Raw genomic sequence first — 18,677 nt, forward strand, 5'->3', positions numbered from 1 at the left:
GCAACTCTGTTAGTAGTCCCCGGTTAACATTAGGGCAGATCCGCAAAGGGATTCCTGCGAGTTGTTTCCGGAGTTCCCGATGGCACTTTGGGCGCTTGGCAAGCAGCCCACTTTTACCGCCGTTTGCAGCATCCCGCAGTCCAAAGATCGCGATTTTTGGCAATTTTTGTCCATTTCCAGTGTTTACTTTCAGCTTCTGGCAAAAAAAAAACGTTCTTTGGGTGTAATGGATTTTGCTTAACCACCACAGCGCTTTAAAAAAGTTTGCAAAACCGGGCATGGTCATGTGATGACATGCTTAATGACCACCATTGTAATTCCGGGCTTAAGGCTAGACAGCAGGAACTGTGCAAGGAAGCTGTGCTGGGCAGAAATATTGGAAATTCAAACGGGATCACAACCTTTTAAGGTCCGCCGTATTCAATTCTATTTGATTATTTAATATGTGGAAACTACATTCATTCATTCATTCATTCATTCATTCATTCATTCATTCATTTATTTATTTATTTATTTATTTATTTATTTATTTATTTATTTATTAATTAATTAACGCAAAAACTGTAAGAACAGCATAACCACTGTACCCAAATCCTCGGCCCAGGAAGGGATGCACGCCAAGTCGGCCTTGGGCCTCCGCTACTCCCTCCCAGCTGTCCGTCGCCAACGCCAAAGGGCTCCAGGGCAAAGGAAGTCCTCCGAACCGCTCCGCCCTGGAAGGAGCCGGTCTGAGGAGGCTGCGGGAAGGCTCCCGCCGCGCAGCTGGCGAGGAAGGGGCGGGCAGTCAGCAGGGAGACGCCGAGTGCTTCCTGGCCCCGCCCGCCGCGCTGCGGCCGCCTCCCTCCGCCTCCTTGCCCGCCTTGCTCTCCCGGAGACCCCGGGCCGAATCCGCCTCCCGCGCGCCTCTCCTCGCCCTCCTCTCCTTCAGTACCTGCCCGGCTGGAGCCCGACCAGGGGGACCCCAGCCGCCCATGCCGTGCCGCCCCCGCCCCGCCGCCGCGCGCTCCGCCAGCAGCAGCCGCCGCCGCCAGTGCAGCAGCAGCCTCTCGCCGGCCGGCTGGGAACTCGCCCGCCGCCCGCCGGCATGGAGTCCCAGTGCGACTACTTCATGTATTTCCCGGCTGTGCCTTTCCCGGCCCGCGAGGTGCTTCTGGGAGAGCCAGGCCGGTACCGGGCCTTGCCCCGGAGGAACCACCTCTATCTGGGCGAGACCGTCCGCTTCCTGCTGGTCCTGCGGTGCCGCTCGGGTGCCGGCGGCGCTCCCCGGCCGCCCTGGGGGGAACTGGCAGGCTCGCTCTCGGCCCTGGCCAGCGTCAGCCCAGCTGGCGGCGGCGGCGGCGGCGGCGGCGCTGGAGACGAGGCCCTCCTTGGTGAAGCGGCGGAGGAGGGCGCGGCTGGAGCCGGAGAGGCGGCCGCCAATGGAAGCGTCTTCCGGGAGTGCCGGGCGCTCCTGACCCACGGCCACGGCGCCCCGGGAACAATGGCTGTGGCCGTAAGACCGGGACCGGGGCGGCGGCGGGGCTCGCTGCGCCCCAAGGACCCTTCTGACCCTCGCCTCCCTCCTGCAGGTCCCCCCCGAGGAGCCCATCGTGTCCACCGACGAAGTCATCTTTCCGCTGACGATTTCTCTGGACAGGCTGCCGCCCAGTACCGTCAAAGCCAAAGTAAGCCCCCGCCTTGCCCTGCCCAGCCCTGCCCTGCCCCGGCCAGCGCCCTCCAGGCGGGGTTGTCCAGGGGTGATGGCCGTTCTTCCGCAGATCGTGGCGACCGTCTGGAGACGCGACCAAGAGAGAGGCGAGGTCCGGGAGCGCGGCTACCTCAGCATCCTGCAGGATCGGGCCCCTTCCCAGATCTTCCGCGAAGAGCAGGGCGCCTTCAAGGCGCAAGGTGAGCCTGAACGGCGGGCGGCCTTCCGCGTTCCCACCGCGGCAGTGCGGAGCTGATGCCTCCATCTCTGCCCTTGGTTTACAGTGAGCACCATGCTGACTGTGCTGCCCCCCCCGGAGCTGAAGTGCCAGCAACTCAGCGTGTCCGGGAAGCACTTGACGGTGCTCAAAGGTGGGTTGCTCGGCAGGGAGGGGAGGGTCCCCCACTGCACCTGCCCGGGGGAGGTCCCTCTTTTCTGCAGGCGAGACCCATATGCGCTCTCCCCCTCCCCCGCTTTGGCCCCCCTCCCTTCCCAGTTCTGAATGCTGCCTCCCAGGATGAGCTCTCGGTGTGGGACTTGCGGATCCTGCCCAACTTGAATGCCAGTTACCTTCCCATGATGCCAGACGGCTCCGTCTTGCTAGTTGATGATATCTGGTAAGAGGGCCAGTGTGTGTGTGTGTGTGTGTGTGTGTGTCTGACTGTCTGACTGAGGGAGCATTTAACTAACATTCCCTACTCTTCAAAACATGCTGTTTGCTTTGGAACAGCCCAAATCCAACCATTTTCTGAGCTGCATTTCCAGGGCTGGTATTTGGATGAGCCACAGCAAGGCCTTAGCTACAGCCAGTTTGTCTAGTGTTTAAATCCCCAGGTGAGAAGCCTGGAGGCAGTTTTGGAGCCACCTCAGGCATGAAAGGCAGCTGAGAGACTTTGGATCAGTCCCCTTCTCTTAGCCCAGCCCCCCTTACAGGGTTGTTGGATATGTTTGCTACCTTATTTCTAAAAATAATAAAGGTGGAATAAATAAATATACTACTTGCTCCGTGGGGAGGGGGAGGGACGGCAGCCAAAAAGTTATGGCTGGCTGTTAGAGCCCTTCAAAGTTTCCTTCCTGTAGGGCACCCTTGGGCTGCCCCGAAGAGGCAGAAGAAAAAGCTGCTTCAGGGAAGGCAGAGGCCAGGCATCAAGGGGACCTTAAGGGGTGCCATCTGCATGCCCATGAGCTCAGAAGGGAGCTTCTTGCATGGCAAAACCTGGCATGGAAACCTTCTCTTTTCCCAGCCGGGGTGGGCTGTGGGCAGAAGCAGTGCTCCATTCCCCTGATGCCTAGAATTGATGTGTGTGCCAGGAAAGCAGGTGTGTGCATGCACATGTGTGGGAGGAGGGGGCTGGGTTGCAGGTTTTTCTTACACTGCTTCTGTTCCCTCTCCCCACAGCCACCAATCTGGTGAAGTCTCCATGGCCTCCTTTTGCCAGGTGCCCTCGGCCACCTCTGCTTGGCCCTGCTCCCTCCGGGCACTGGAGGAGCAAAATTTCCTTTTCCAACTGCAGGCACCAGAGCAGCCCCCTGATAGCACCAAAGAGGTGAGATCCCCCCCCCAGCCCTCGTTGTCTGGGCATCTGCAGCACAGAGTGGGAGAGGGACGCAGGGGGACAGCCACTCATTCTCCCCTGGCACTTGCAGGGCCTGGAGGTTCCTCTCATTGCGGTGCTGCAGTGGTCGACCCCCAAACTCCCATTCACGAGCAGCATCTACACGCACTACAGGTGAGAAGCTCGTCTTTCCAGCCGGAAAGGACACAGCCAGCCCTAGAGTGCCCAGGAGGGGAGTCTGGCTGGCACAGGAGATGAGGAAGGCACCTTGGCAGTCTAGCAGGGATGTCCTGCCTGGCTCGGAAAGGCAAAAGAGCCCCAAAGTCCTATATAATGGGATTAGGGCCTCTTTTTTCCTGCTGGAGATTCCTCTAGTGTGGCATCCCAGAATTTTGTTTGCCTTCAAAGCTGCCTGGCCACACCGTTTACTCATCGTTTACTCATTCTGCAGCCATCTGCTATAAGCACCCCTAAATTCTTTCCTTCTGTTGTTCTGTCTAACACTGTACACCCAATACTGTACCCTGCCAGAGGATTCTCCCCTCCCCCTGAGTGGGTGGTCTTACTTTCAGAAACACTGAACTGCATCTTTCCCCACATTTTTTACCAATTTTCCAGCAATGCCAATTGGTTTTCCATGTTACAAATACCCCCAGGAACATCAACTCCACTACACACCTTTATGTCATCAGCAGAAAGACGAAGCTTACCCAGCAATCCTTCTGTTATATCACTTACAAACATGTTGAACAGAACAGGCCTTGTGATCCGCTGCTTGTGGCAGGTCTCTGTTCAGAGAGTGGCCTGTTCACCACCACACCCTGGGATCTGTCCCTGAGCCAGCTTCCTATCATCCATTGAACCACCCAGTAGTTAAGCCCTGGCCTGCATAACCGATTTAGGAGTTCATTATGCAGAACCGTATCAAATGTTTTGCTAAAATCCAGATAGGCTGTGTGTCCATAGCACTAACTTTCTCCCAAACGTCTCATCTATAGGCGGCTCTGGGCAGCCTGATGTTCACCACTGCAGAACCCTTGCCTTGCAAGCAGCCCTTCTAATGGAACAGCCAGCAGGAAAACTGGGCTGGGAGCTGCTGTGTTGAAGGCTGAGGTTTCAGTGTCATGCAGCTGTCAGCATAAGCGTAATGTAAGGGTTGAAAGATGCCGAGCTTGCTCTCAAGAGTTTATATATACCATACATCCATATGTGTGTGTGTGTATAGAGAGAGAACGTATCATATCTGAGTTCCTATAATATGCCTTAGTAGGTAGCCCTGATTCTATAGGAGTATTTCAAATTCTGTCATTTTTCTTAGAAGCCCATCCTTGTTTTGGAGTCAGTTTTTATTCTTCCAACGATTTGTAAGTACAAACGTTGACACGGTCTGGCCTTCATTTATTTATTATTATTGAATTTCTATACCGCCCTTCTCCCTGAGGACTCAGGGCGGTGTACAGCCAGAATTAAAAAAACATGCAGTACAAATATTAAAAAACACTTAAAAGATATATAAATTTGGCCCAATTAAAACTCACTACCAATTAAAATATTTAAAACATTTAAAAATTTCTTCTTAAACCAGCCCGGCTTGCTTGAAAAAATAGGTTTTAAGGGCACGACGGAAGGCACTGAGGTCTTGGATTCTCCTTATCTCTGGGGGCAGCTGATTCCAGAGGATAGGTGCCCCCACAGAGAAGACCCTCCCCCTGGAGGTCACCAGCCTGCACTGTTTGGCTGATGGCACCCCGAGGAGGCCCTCTCTGTGGGAGCGCACGGGTCATCAAGTTCTCTCTGTGTCTAGTTCATTCATGGGATCCAAATAGCTGCATAAGTAGTTGCATTTTTCCCACTATAGTTCATGACTGCAATATGAAAAGGAGAGGCTAGCAGCAAAATTATTAGACTTCAGGTTCCATTCTAACATTCTTGTTCTATCTTATGTTCTTTTCCATTTTTGCCCACCTTCATGTCCCTGTATCAGAAATACCTGCGAAGCCCCTTGGCTTGGTTGACTCCTTCCAATATTCACTGTTCAGCTATTTTATTTATTCTGTTAGATGTGACAGACAGCTCGCCCTGTAATACAAAGTTTGGAAGAACAAGACTAGGCCTCTCTTTTGTATCTTACAGAACTCTAAATTTTACTGTGGGTTTTTTTTCCTATTCTATATAACATTTACTAACATTTATTACCATTCTTTCAATATTTTTTCCCCTGGGATCAGCCTTGTCATTTGAAAGTGTTTATCTTGGGTAACACATTCACCTTAATAGTCACAGTTCAATGAGTGGAACCTTCCTTCAGAAATCATGGGTGCTCCATCACTGGAGGCTTTTAAGAAGAGACTAGAGACAGTCACTTAACTGAAATAGTATAGGTTCTCCTGCTTGAGCAGGGGGGTGGACTAGAAGACCTCCAAGGTCCCTTCCAGCTCTATTCTATTCTAATTTTATTCTAATCCTATCCAAGACCGCTTTAAGTTTTTTCACTTCCTACAGTTTAATATAATTCTTTTGCTACATTTCTTGATTGTTGCTTGTCAGATACAAAGTCAGATACGTCTCTGACTGTATTATCTGGCAACCAGATTCCTTCTACCTTCTACAGGAAATTTTCTTGCATAAAGTATCTTGTTATTTTTATTTTTGCTTTTTGAATATCATTTTGTTATCTTGAGAATTCTCCAAACCCTTGGATTATTTTCATCAGTTATCTCCTTGTATTCTGTACTCCATCACCCATCTTGTATTTCCAGGCTATTGAGGCCCAGGGTAAGTCATCACCATGAAGTATTCTAGCTTTTCAGGGTGAAGACTCTTCCTGGAGAAGATTCAAAGCCTAGGTTAGAAGTATATAAGTCACTGTTTTTAGTGCATTCCTGTATGTAGACATTGTCCTCTTCTGGGGGGGGGGGGGTGGGGAGATATGTTGTTTAGAGGTGGAGAGAGGGTTGATCCCGAAGGGGCACAGAGGGTTGGTGGTTCTCGTCTTCCTCGGCAGCCAAAGTTCCAGGTGTGATTTGCCGCCCATCTCACTTACCTCAGGGGAAAAAAAGCTGGAGGACAGAGTGCTCCTCCCACCCCGATACCAAAGGAAGGTGGCAAGCCTGCCACGCGTTCTCTCGCTTTCCCTCCTAGGCTGCCCAGCATCCGCCTTGCCCGTCCCAGGTTTGTGATGACTGCAGAATGTGAGTCGCCAGTTGTCTTGCATCGCCGCTTTGTAGTTACGTACACACTCATCAATAACTTGCAGGACTTTCTGGCAGTGCGCCTGGTGTGGACGCCAGAAAGTGCTGCTGCAGGTGAGCAGGGGGTAGAGGAGGGTTACTGGGAGGATGGGATGGCTGACTCCTCTTCAGGCAGACGGGATGAGCAGGAGCTCTTCTACACTTGGCCAATTTGCAGCCTCCTCCCCACTGGTTGGGTTTGGGAGCATTCTGGGCCTTCGGGCCCGTCTTAACCACTCTTGCTCTGCTACCCCCCACCCCGGTCCCTAAGGGAAGAAGCCGAATGTCTGCGACGAATGTCGTGCCACACCAGACCCTCAAGACTCCATTGTGTGCCACACCCCTCTCAATAACCTGGGATTCTCTCGCAAGGGCAGCGCCCGCACGTTCTGTGTCACGTTCCAGGCTCTGCGTGCTGGCTTGTTTGAGGTAAATGTCCCGCCATGCTGCACAAGACAAGCATGGATTAGTTGGCTCAACAAACCAGGGTCCTTTTGCCAATTGTGGATGATCTATCTCGGTTACACCCAATTTCAACATTGCATAGAAGAACCATTGCAGACCAACCAAGACGACTATCCTCTCTTCTCCTCCCCGCCCCACTGCAGCTGTCCCAGCACATGAAGCTGAAACTCCAGTTCACAGCCAGCGTGTCCAACCCACCTCCAGAGGCCCGGCCGGTCTCCCGCAAAAGCAGCCCTGGGAGCCCAGCAGTGCGGGAGCTGGTGGGGCGTCATCAGGCCAGCCTCGGGCGCTCCCAGAGCTTCTCACACCAGCAGCCGGCACGGGGACACCTCCTGAGGTGGGTGCTGTAGAGGAAGCTAATTGGAAGGGTGGGAAGGCAGTGGCTGGAGAGACCCAACCCTAGGCCCCGCAGACATCAGCTGGGAGGAAAAGGGATGGACTCTCAGGGAAAACCCTGCTAACCTCTCTCCCCCTCCTTCCCTTCTAATAGGTCAGGAAGCGTCATGGAGCGCCGGGCCATAACTCCCCCTGTAGGCTCCCCGGTGGGTCGCCCTCTTTATTTACCCCCGGAAAAGGCTGCTCTTTCCCTTGACAAAATTGCCAAACGAGAGTGCAAGGTACTGGTGCTAGCGCCTGTCACATGACAGAGGAGGGGTCCCCAGAAAGGGCAGCACTGGCTGCCTTCAGCCAACCCTCGGAACCAACCCACAATATGCACCACCCAATCTCGCATCTGCTCCAGACACCTGAACTTCACAGGATGACACCCCTCCCTCCTCGTCCATTCAACCCCTTATGTCCTAACAGGACTCCAGCCACACCCCTGGCTGGTAGCATTTCCTGGCTGTGCCACAGTTCAGCCTTCCAGGGACTGCTGCCCCCCCCCACCCCATGTTCCTTCAGCTGAGCAGCAGCAAGGAGTGTTTTCACTCTGGAGGGGGGGGAACTTGTCTGAAAGCCAAGAGGAAGGAGCAGCTACATCGCCCCCTCTCCCCAAGCAAGGTACGGACAGCAGTAGGTGTCACCATTAAAAGGCAAAGTGACTCCAGCCCCTGCAGGTAGAAGGTACTTTTAACAACTGGACATTCCCCAAATCGATTTTTCTTTTTCGCCCTGGATTAGGCCATGGGATGTGACTTGGAAGGCTCCCAGTATCTCTCCCAGTATCTGCTGCATTCCTAAATGGGAGAGGACCAGTCTCTAGCCCTCTCCCTACCTCATCCTCCCAGGCCAAGATCACTTTCTGTTGCACTTTATTTAATTTTTGTTATTTATATTTTTTATTCATTCAGAAGCAACTCCAACTCTGTATGTGCTTACAAATAAACTGCACTGGCTGGCCGGCAAATAATACGCTTAATGGTTTGTCCTCTGGCACCATCCCTCTTTCTTCCTCTACTTCCAATGAATTCACCTGATCTCAAGGCGTGGTCGGATTTAACAATCACTGCTGGATCTCCACCGGTCGCCTAGATCTTTCGCTGGTTTCAGGCAGCTGAAAGCAGCTAGCAAGCATACAATGTGGAAACTAGTTTGCTTTGCTCCCCCTCGGAACAGCGAACGGCATATAAAAAGCTCGGTGGATGCTTCTCCACAGGCCAACCCCCACCAAAGCAGCATCTCCCCGGGATGATCAGGCAGGGAAATGCTTTGGCATCTTTCGACCAAATGCCAGGCATTTGTGGAGGATGGGAACCACACCCCAAGCAGGGACAGAAACGGCAGAGGTGGCCCAGGAGGGAACCGCCCGAAGGAAAGGCGGCAGGTGAGGGGAAGGTCTCCTTCCGGCTTTTGTTGGGGGGAAGAGGGGGGTCCCGCTCCGCCTCAGGCTTCACGGGTGGGTGGGAGGGAGGGAGGGGGCGAAGCAGCAGACGGCGCCCTCCTCCCCGCCGCTCAGACGACCACGGGCTCCGGGACGCTGTTGAGCCGCTTCACCACGAAGAGCTTCTGGCCGGAGACGGTCGCCAGCAGGGAGTGTTCCCCAAAGACCACTGCGGGGGGGAGGAAGAGGGAGAACGGCGCCGGTCAGTGGAAGCCACGGCGCCCCCGCCCGTCCCCCCCGCCTCCCCTCCGGGACGCTCACCCGAGACGCGGCGGAAGGGCAGCTCCGGGCCGCGCGGCAGCCGGAAGGCGCAGGCCGTGCTCACCAGCTCCGCCATCGCGCCCGCCGTGCGCTCGTCATTCTCCAGGTCGCCGGCCGACTGCGGGGAGAGGGAGGTCAGCGCCCGCCGGCCCCGGCCCCGGCCCCGGCCCCGGCCCCGGCCCCACCCCGGCCCCCGCGGCTCCTCACCGCCAGGACGGCGCCGTCGCAGATGACCAGGTAGCCGGTCTGGTCCGGGATGCGCTCCAGGCCCTGTGTGAGGGCCGCCGCTGCAGCCGCCGCCGCCGCCGCCTGCCGGGAAAGCAGCGTTCGGTCAGCCTGGCCGCCGCCCCTCCCCCTCCCCTCCCCCTCTCCCCCTCCGAAGCTCACCATGCCCGGCCGGAGCCGACAACAGACGCAGGCGGAAACGGAGCCGCGACGCCGCCCACTGACCCCTGCGGAAACGGAAGGGGCCACACGGGCGCCCGCTTCCGGTGAAAGAGGTCTGGCCGAAGAGGCTTCAGCTCGGGATTCGCGCGAGATCGGGCGGGCGGTGCTTTCCACTGATAACTCCGCCTATTCCCGCGACGCCGACGGGAGCGGGCGGGGCGGCCCCACCTTATCCTCCTTCCGGTCCCCTTCGGCTTCCGCGCCCTGCCGGCCAACGCCTGACGGGGGCGCTGCTCGTGCCTCGGCCTGGTCGTTCGGATTGCGGAGGCTGTTAATGTCCGAGGGAGCTTGAGCGGCGGCTCGATGGAGCCTTCTCCGTTGGGGAAGCGCGGTGCAGGGGAGCTGCGAATCCCTGGGGCGCTCCCCCCCCCCCCCGCACACCCACCCACACACCCCGGCTCAGCGAAGAGCTCCGTCGGCCAGAGGGAGGATCGGTCCTGCCGAGCCAGGCAAGCCGGTGGAGTTCAGCCTTGTCCCGAGACACCCCACCCCCACCCCCACCCCCGAGACCCCTCCGGCCCAGGTGCGGATAGAGGAGGCGGCAGTTTAGCAACATCGAGGTTTATTAACAAAAAGCTCTGCTAAGAACAAAGGCCGCCCTCGGCTGCTACAGACCCCCACTGCAGCCCCGCCTGCGGCCGGACACCACGGCGTTCAAGATGAGGATGCCGACGAGGATGCTGAGAGCCAGCAGCAGGGCCACGGCCAAGGCCGCGTGGATGGCGGTGGTGACCCCAAAGGCAAAGAGGAAGAGAGTCCGGTGGCAAAAGTCAGGCTGGCCAAAGTCCTCGTAGTCTGGGGGGTAGATAGAATAGACCCACACATTACCTGTTGGGGGGAAAGCGAGAAACACGGTCAGGAAGGGCTACCGGCTCCTGCCCTGATGCCCCATGTCCACTGCCTCTAAAGTCCGGCCACTGCTTAGTCTGGGGCTCAGAAACGGCTGGGAGGGAGGCAAACGGCTGTTCCTAGGGTGCTATTGCTGTGGGCAGGGGAGGCTGCCTCCGGTCAGCCCCAGAAGTGGCATCAAAGGTGGCCCGAACCCAGTGAGCAGCCTTCAGTGCAACATACTGCCAAGACCTCTAGAAAAAGCTCTCCAGCCAGGCAGCTCTGCCAATTCTGTGCCCCACCATGGAAGGGCTAGGACCTCCAGCTAGCACCTCCAGGAGCCTCTCCCCCTACCTGCAATGAACCAGGCGCAGAGGAAGAGGAACCCCGCTCCCCGCAAGCAGTTGAGTAGTGTGCTTGGTCGGTTGGTGCCATCCCCGCAGGGAACACAGCTAAGGAACAGGAGCAGGAGTGTAACAGCACTCAGGATGAGCAAGTAAATGGGAAGGAGAGGCTGCCGGGGACACTGACCAAGATAGACTGCTCCTGGGGATGGAGGAGCAACAGATTAGCATCTTAGATTCTCAGACCTTCCTTCAATATGACATACCCCAGAATGCAGATCCCTCCTACTGGCCTCGGCCATCAGTACTTCCTTATGTCAAGAGGAGCCCAGGTGGGTTAAGCAGAAGAAGAAAAAAGACCCTTTCCTGAAATTTGAGAGAGAGCTTGGGAGCCTTAGTCACCTCCCAGATATAGACTCCAAGCTGGCCTGGCTCCAACAGGTATCTCTACCCCAACCCAGGAAGACATGCAATGTGCAGGTATAGGTGGAAGGAGGAGAAAAAGCAGCCCAGCCCAGCACAGTCCCCATTGGCCAATTCACAGTTAACCCATTTCCACAGCCCAACAGCAAAAGGACGGCCTGCAAAGCTGCTTCTATGCCTGGCCAGGAGCTCCAGGCCTAAGAGGGAGGGGATGAAGGGACTCCCAGCCAAGGCAAATGCCTGAGGGCCATGCCTGGCACCTTGGGAAGGACAGCCCAGCCGACCCTTCTGAGCACCACAACTTGTGGGCCTGGTTCACGGAGCACATCCAGGCACAAACCAGTGGTGCTTTGTAAGCCAGAGTTTGGGTTGCACCAGCCAGTTTTCTCAGCAAACTAGGACTGATAGCTTCACAAATTGTAGGCAGCAGGTTATCCAGCCCCTGCAGGAGCTGACCAGTTCAGAGTGGGCCCAGCAAAGGACTCGGCACCACTGGAACAGGGCAACAGGCCAGCCAAAGGGGCTGTGGGAAGGCAGGGACAGGGTGAGGGTTTCACTCACCAATGGTGATTCCTGCCACAGGCAACGCAGCAAAGAGAACTTTTCCTAGAACTGGAGGAGGAGGAAGAGATTAGGCACTCTAGAGATGGGGGAGTACCAGCAAAATCAAGGCATGGAGAGAAAGAGCAGCCTACCCATCAGGAGGGAGTGCACGGAGGAGGAAGGCTCTTCGGTGGCTCTTAGGAGAGGCCTCTCAGGCTGGGACTCTTCAGCCATGGCAGCTGCTGGTGAAGCCGAGGGGAGAACTGAAGGCGCCTTCCACGCCCACCCCACATCATCTTAAGTACCAGCTGACCCAGGTGTGGCCTACCCTCAGCAATTACAATTGACGGGGGAGGGCCCAGAACCTTCAAGGGGGGTAAAGTTGGGCTCCTCCCTCTTGTAAGGCTGTGTGTGTGTGTGAAGCAATGAATTGCTGGGTGGAAAGGCCCGGCCCTCTCTTCCCTCACTTGCCTCTCAGCTGATGGGTGGGCTGCAGGCTAGGCTCCCAAACTACCAACCTGGATGAGACAACCAAGGCAAAATGGAGTAGTGCTTGGAAAGTAGGAAGCTGAGCTCAGGGACTGGCTTTGGATGGTTCTGCACTGTCATGGGGGGGGAGGGGGCAGGAGAGTTGCCTGATCTAAAGCTCCCACTGGACCCAGGGGTGAAATGCTCCCGGTTTGGGCCAGACCGCACGATCCGGTAGCAATGGCGGCGGGTGGTTCAGAGAACCAGTAGCAAAAATCCCTGCCCCCCCCCATGCCCAGGTGAGCCACGCGATCATCAAGAGGCTGGTAGTTTTACTTTTAAAAGCATTTTTTCTACAATCTCTTCGGCCAAAAAAAATGCTTTTAAAAGTTAAAAAAAAAAAGCCTCTGATCGCACGGTTCAGCTGGGATCGTCATTTTGCATTTTTTTCTGCAACCCCTTCGGCCGAAGAGGTTGTAGGAAAAAATATGCCTTTAAAAGCCTCTGGCGATCCCAGCTGACTTGCCTGATAGTCAGAAGCTTCTAAAAGCATTTTTTTCTGCAACCTCTTAAGGTTGTAGAAAAAATGCTTTTAAAAGTAAAAGTTTAAAAAAAAAAAAAGTTGGCCACACCCACTCAGTCACATTACCCCCCAAGCCACACCCACAGAACCAGTAGTAACAAATTTTAGATTTCACCCCTGACTGGACCCCCAGGTAATTAATCAGATTGTCCTTCGCCCTCATAAAGTTTATGAGGCACTTTCTTTAATGAAAAGGGCGTCGAAGCCAGCTACTAGTTGGAGTAAGTGTCCCACTGGGCCCACCCTGTGCAACTATTCAGTTACTTACTGGCCTCAGAAGTTCCTGGAGGCCCAGAAGGTGGGGCCTTTTTGCAGCACCCAACCCAGCCCAGCCATAAAGTGTGACCTCCCCCACCCCCTGCTATCAGGAATTATAGATGTCCTTCCTTTCCAAGGCATTTAGTTATGTTGGTAGTTTTTCTCATAAATTTTACATTTAAGTTTTCCCACTGTTTGGGTTCTTTTGTCACTACAGCCAGGTCTCTCACCGCAATTTGCCCAAGTGGACCTGACCCAAAGCTGCCACCCCTGAGCAAAGCTGATGGGGGAGCCAGTGGGGCCAAGAGAGTCCTCTGCACAGGGATGCCTTCAGCCATTCCCACCCCAGAGGCATTCTTCCTCCCCTCCCCAACTCCATCTTGCAAGCTCTCGGGCAGCCCAGGTGGGTGCATTTGACGTGGCTTTGGCCACCCCAGGATGGCCAATCCCAGAGGCAGCAGAGGCCAGGCCATGTGCCTATCTGCTCAAGGCACAGATGCCCCTCTCTTGCTCAGCCATGCCAAAAGATGGGTAAAAGAGGAAAAGGGGTAGGGTAGATTAGGGGGTGGGTGTGCCGGACTGAGGCTCCCCCTGCCCCACTGTTCCCCAAGCCAATTCAGACCTCAATCCAGGCAGCAGAGCGCAGCCCAAATGGGAGCCAAGCCCTCGCTGGGGGGAAGGAGGACCCTGAGAGCCTGGTGTCCTGACTTTACCTGAAGCAGAGGGACTTCACCCAGCAGCGAGAGGACAAAAATGGACAAGCAGCTGTTCTGACGCCACCTCACTCTTCCTTTCCAGCCCGCAAGGAGCAGCTGACTCCTCACTTCCTGCTACTGCTGCCCCTCCAACCCCACCCTTCCTGACTGGCAAGGGCAGAGTTGCTGAGAAGACGGCCCCCACCCTCCCTTACTGGCTCTTTCCCCACCCAGGACCCTTCACAAAGTCCCTTTAATGGAAAGGGATGGCTTTGTGGCACATAAGCCAAGCTGAGGTTATGTGAGGCACACTGCACAAGTCACCAGGCTAGTGAATTACTGCCAAACCTCAAGCTGAGTTTACAATAGACCAAACATTTGGAAGTTGAGTGGAAGGCAGCACTTCTGCATGCTTCCCGTGCCTGGGAGGGGAGGAAGAGGGTGCCCGGAAGATCAGATGGGCAGAATACTGGAACAGCAGGAAAGATTAGCCACCCCTCCCCCACCAGACAGCCTTGCCTTCCCAGGTGCATGCAGTCCAAAGAGATTTAATGGGCGCTTGGGTTTAAGGTCCACCTGAAAACATAACCTGTTTTCTGCTGGGTTACACAGCACAGTGGACCAGCGACTCATGCAGCTGCAGAATGACTTCGCTTTTTGTGAAATGGGCTGTAACACCAGGGCTCCATTGGCAGCACTTGCCTCTTCCCTCTGGCACTTGATGTTTCATCTTGGTTCTGTGTCTATCCTTCCTACAACAGCCTTCTGGACATGCTCAAAAGTACTGTCATAGGGTTCAGCTTCCATGAAACCAAGGGGAGCTTTAAGCTCTGTTGTCAGCTGCCAGCTTGCTGTGAACCATGGGGAGAAACTGGATGGGAGGGAGAGGGCCCAGGGGAAAGTGAAACTGAACTGTGAGAAGATTTTTCTGGCCAAGTCTTCACGGTCGTCTCCCAAGGAGAAGAATGCCAACACGTAGAGACCAAGTGGCAAAGGTGATGGTAAATGGTGATATGACAGAGAAAATACATATTAGAAAAGGAACAAGACAAGATGCCCTTTATCTCCATTATTATTTATATTGACATTAAAGATTTTAAATAGAAAAGTGAGGCAGGAAAAGGAAATAAAAGGAATGAGAATTAAAGAAGAAGAATACAAACTACAAGCCTTTGCGGATGATTTGGTGTTTATTATGGAAGACCCAATAGAGACAGCGCCAAAACTATTAGTACAAATAGAAGAATATGGGAAAGTAGCAAGTCTGAAAATAAATAAAGATAAGACAAAAATATTAGTCAAAAATATGAGAGAAAAGCAAAAGAAGATGCTGGAGAAACTGGACATTCAAATTGTGAAGAAAGTGAAATATTTGAGCATCTAACTGACATCAAGATGTGCAACACTCAAAGAAGACAATTATCATAAACTGAAAAAACAAATTGAAATAGACCTGGGGAAATGGAGAAACTTGCAATTATCACTAATGGGAAGAATAGCATTAATAAAAATGAATGTATTATCAAAAATATTTTTATTTCAAACTATACTAATAAAACTGGAGAAAAAATATTTTGAAGAGTTGAAGAAAATAATGTGGAAATGTGTGTGGCAAGGAAAGAGAGCAAGGATTTACATAAAAATGCTACAAGATACAAGAATTAGAGGTGGGTTTGGCCTTTCGAATTGGGAACTGTATTATCAAGCGGCAGCTTTAACACGGATTAAAGAATGGATTTTATTAAGGAATACAAGACTATTGACATTGGAGAGTCATGATTTACAACTGAGTTGGCATGCCTTTTGATGGTACGAGAAACCTTAGTATGGTGGGAGGCACCGTACTAAGGTGGTTCTCCTCCTTTTTCTCTGACCGGTCGCAGTCTGTGTTGACAGGGGGGCAGAGGTCGACCCCGAGGCCCCTCATATGTGGGGTGCCGCAGGGATCGGTCCTCTCGCCCCTTTTGTTCAACATTTATGTAAAGCCGCTGGGCGAGATCATCCATGGTTTTGGGGTGAAGTACCATCAGTACGCGGATGACACCCAGCTGTACATCTCCACCCCGGACCACCCCAACGATGCCCTTGAAGTGATGTCCCAGTGCCTGGAGGCCGTACGGATCTGGATGGGGAGGAACAGGCTCAGGCTCAACCCATCCAAGACCGAGTGGCTGTGGTTTCCGACGTCCCGATATAGTCAGCTAGTGCCATCGCTGACTATTGGGGGCGAATCATTGGCCCCCACGGATAGGGCTCGCAACTTGGGTGTCCTCCTGGATTCACGGCTGTCTTTAGAAGAGCATGTGACGGCCGTGACCGGGAGGATTTTTCATCAGGTTCGCCTGATCCGCCAGTTGCGTCCCTTTCTAGATCGGGACTCGTTACGCACAGTCACTCATGCCCTCATCACCTCTCGTCTGGACTACTGCAACGCTCTCTACATGGGGCTCCCCTTGAGGTGCACTCGGAGGCTCCAACTGGCGCAGAGTGCGGCCGCGTGGGTGGTGATGGGAGCGACATGGAGTTCCCATGTAACACCTCTCCTGCGCGAGCTGCACTGGCTCCCGGTGGTCTTCCGAGTGCGCTTCAAGGTTTTGGTTATCACCTTTAAAGCGCTCCATGGCTTAGGACCTGGTTATTTACGGGACCGTCTGCTACCACCAATAGCCTCCCACCGGCCAGTACGCTCCCATAGAGAGGGGCTCCTCCAGGTGCCGTCGGCCAAACAATGTCAGCTGTCGGCCCCTAGGGGGAGAGCCTTCTCTGTGGGGGCACCTACGATTTGGAACGAGCTCCGCCCGGAGATACGTAGGATCCCGGATCTGCGCACCTTCCGCCGCGCGCTTAAGACTTATCTATTTTATCAAGCTGGCCTGGCCTAAATCTTCCCCCTTTTTAAATGTGGAAATTTTAAATTTTAAATTCATCTTATTTATAGGATCATGGGTAAGGCGTTTTAAATTGGGGAGCCATTTTGGATTTAATTCTGTTTTAAACGTATTTTAATGTTTATATTGTATGTTTTTTAATTTTGGCTGTGCACCGCCCCGAGTCCTTCGGGAGAGGGGGCGGTATAAAAATCTAATAAATAAAAAATAATAATAATAAAAGGATACATGGATATTTCCAAAGACATTATTTATTTTATTTATTTATTTTATTTAATAAAATTTATATGCCCTATCTCCGAGGACTCAGGGCGGCTCACAATAAAACAACCAGTTAAAAATATAAAATACATAATATATAATTTATATTAAAAACCCCAAATCTAAAAGCCCTCTCAGTCCAGGCTGGGCGATGTAAACAACCATGTTTTTAATTCGCGGCGGAAGGTGCGAAGGTCAGGAGCTAACCGGAGCCCCAGGAGAGGTTGATTCCAAAGGGTGGGCGCGCCCACAGAGAAAGCTCTACCCCTGGGGGTCACCAGCCGACATTGTCTAGCTGACGGCGCCCGGAGCAGGCCCTCCCTGGGAGAATGTACCGGGCGATGGGCAGCTTATATATATAAGAAATGGTTTGTTATCAGTGGGGGAGAGAGTGAAAGAAAAACATTATTTGAATATTCCAATGTGGCCTTCTACAATAGAAGCGGTGACATACCCAAATATTGTGAACACGGGGAATATTGTTAGATATAAAGAAATTTTGACAGATCGGGGAGAGCTGAAACAAAAACTAGAGAGTCAAAGGATTGAGATAGATTGGTACATAAGACTGCCAATACAATCAAGATATGAAGCAGATTGTAGACAATATGGCTTTAACTTGGAGAAATCAGAACTGGATGAAATATTGACAGGAACAGATGAGAAAATTATTAAGAAATTATATAATTATTTATTGTATATTAGACTAGAAAATGAAGAAGTAAAAGAAACAATGATAGCATGGGCAAAGAATTTTAGATACACCATAGAATTGGATAAGACAACTTTGGGAAAGAAATTATAAATTAACAATGGAAACAGCCTATAAAGAAAACCTGTATAAGATGTTTTATAGATGTCATATGCCACCAGAAAGATTAGCTAAGATGTTTAAAGATAAATCAGCTAACTGTTGGAAATGTCACCAGTTGCCGGGATCATACTATCACATGTGGTGGTTGTGTAAAGAAGCAAAACAATATTGGGTGAAAATACAAATATGGTTAGAGGGAATGTTGCAGCAACATATAGAGTTAAAACCAGAGATATTCTTATTGGGAATTTTACCAGAGAATTATAGTAAAGAAGATACATATTTGATTATTCATATAAAAACAGTGGCTAGAATTGTATTTGCACAAAATTGGAAAGCAGATAAAATCCTGTTGGAAGGAGAAATTATAAAGAAAATTTTAGAATGTGCAAAAATGAATAGATTAACATTGAGAATAAAAGATAAAGAGGAGTTGATGTATTTCAAGAGATGGGATAAATTTTATGACTGGTTAGAAAAGAAAAATGAATAAGAACATAGAGATAAAATAGATAGAGAATAGATGGGAGAAAAGAATTAGAAAAATAGATACCCAGATGATGTCAAGTAAAAGGAGAAAAGGGGGGGGTGTAAAAGGGAAAAAAGTGAGATATAAAAATGTACGCAAATGATGAAATAAAAATAATAATTGAATAAAAAATTAAAATGAGAATAAAGATAATTAGGAAATTGGGGCTGCTCGAATACCATTTTAGATTGAACTGAAAAGGGAAACAAAAGGAGAGAGGGGAAGGAGTAGAGAGAGAAGGGAGAAGAGAGAAGAGAAAGAAGAAAAGGAAAAAGAGAGGAAGAAAAGGGAGGGGAAAGAGGAGTAGAGGAGAAGGCTAGAAGAGGGGAAGAAGAGAGGAGTGGGGGAAGAGAAGGGAAAGTAGGAAAGAGGAGAGGAAGAACAAAGGAAATAAGAGGAGAAACAGGAAGGAAGAGAAGGGGAGAAGAAGAAGAAAGGTTGGAGTAAAGGTAAAGGGTAAAAGAGCAGTCTCACTGGTTTTCCTTGACGCCCAAAAAGCTTTTGATAATTTGGATTGGAAGCAAAGTTAAGTACTATTAAGTAACACCAGCTGCCTGCAATTACTGCAAGTTCAA

The 18,677-nt window shown here is 52.0% G+C and overlaps 3 protein-coding genes across 5 annotated transcripts; 1 reads left to right on the forward strand and 2 right to left on the reverse strand.

The window, feature by feature from the left end:
- Nucleotides 1–610: 610 nt before the first annotated feature.
- On the forward strand, nt 611–8,127 carry TRAPPC14 (trafficking protein particle complex subunit 14). The gene is given in 14 exon segments (XM_070954301.1): nt 611–730; nt 732–833; nt 835–954; nt 956–1,492; nt 1,569–1,664; nt 1,758–1,887; nt 1,972–2,058; nt 2,184–2,304; nt 3,087–3,234; nt 3,335–3,417; nt 6,385–6,548; nt 6,745–6,902; nt 7,082–7,275; nt 7,429–8,127. Coding segments are annotated over 14 exon segments (2,214 nt in total). The 3' UTR covers nt 7,583–8,127.
- A 63-nt stretch (nt 8,128–8,190) lies between these two features.
- On the reverse strand, nt 8,191–9,507 carry LAMTOR4 (late endosomal/lysosomal adaptor, MAPK and MTOR activator 4). The gene is made up of 4 exons (XM_070954302.1): nt 9,409–9,507; nt 9,229–9,330; nt 9,022–9,139; nt 8,191–8,929 (listed from the first exon to the last, which is right to left on the reverse strand). Exons 1-4 carry the CDS (start codon nt 9,409–9,411, stop codon nt 8,832–8,834), a joined length of 321 nt encoding a protein of 106 aa, XP_070810403.1. The 5' UTR covers nt 9,412–9,507; the 3' UTR covers nt 8,191–8,831.
- A 531-nt stretch (nt 9,508–10,038) lies between these two features.
- TMEM272 (transmembrane protein 272) lies at nt 10,039–13,714 on the reverse strand. 3 transcript variants are annotated; one of them, XM_070954343.1, is made up of 5 exons: nt 13,629–13,714; nt 11,759–11,845; nt 11,625–11,675; nt 10,651–10,842; nt 10,039–10,296 (listed from the first exon to the last, which is right to left on the reverse strand). In XM_070954343.1, the coding sequence occupies exons 2-5, from the start codon at nt 11,838–11,840 to the stop codon at nt 10,076–10,078; spliced, it is 546 nt and encodes a 181-aa protein (XP_070810444.1). In that variant the 5' UTR covers nt 11,841–11,845; nt 13,629–13,714; the 3' UTR covers nt 10,039–10,075. The 3 variants fall into 3 exon arrangements, with proteins under 3 accessions (XP_070810444.1, XP_070810445.1, XP_070810443.1); XM_070954344.1 differs by having other exon boundaries at nt 11,759–11,848; XM_070954342.1 differs by having other exon boundaries at nt 11,759–12,124.
- Nucleotides 13,715–18,677: the final 4,963 nt, after the last annotated feature.

This window comes from Pituophis catenifer, unplaced genomic scaffold (genome assembly GCF_029215685.1).
Source record: "Pituophis catenifer annectens isolate HBS135680 unplaced genomic scaffold, rPitCat1.0.hap2 SCAF_15, whole genome shotgun sequence".
Taxonomy (NCBI): domain Eukaryota; kingdom Metazoa; phylum Chordata; class Lepidosauria; order Squamata; family Colubridae; genus Pituophis; species Pituophis catenifer.

Excerpts from the sequence above, each read along its gene's own strand:
- TMEM272 (XM_070954343.1), bottom strand. The coding sequence starts at position 11,840 with ATGGCTGAAGAGTCCCAGCCTGAGAGGCCTCTCCTAAGAGCCACCGAA. Across the intron at positions 10,843-11,624 it reads TGTGGCAGGAATCACCATTG|GAGCAGTCTATCTTGGTCAG; the intron begins GTGAGTGAAACC and ends CTCCATCCCCAG. Across the intron at positions 10,297-10,650 it reads CTGCGCCTGGTTCATTGCAG|GTAATGTGTGGGTCTATTCT; the intron begins GTAGGGGGAGAG and ends TCCCCCCAACAG.
- LAMTOR4 (XM_070954302.1), bottom strand. Across the intron at positions 9,140-9,228 it reads GCGACGGCGCCGTCCTGGCG|TCGGCCGGCGACCTGGAGAA; the intron begins GTGAGGAGCCGC and ends CTCTCCCCGCAG. Across the intron at positions 8,930-9,021 it reads GCCCTTCCGCCGCGTCTCGG|TGGTCTTTGGGGAACACTCC; the intron begins GTGAGCGTCCCG and ends TCCCCCCCGCAG.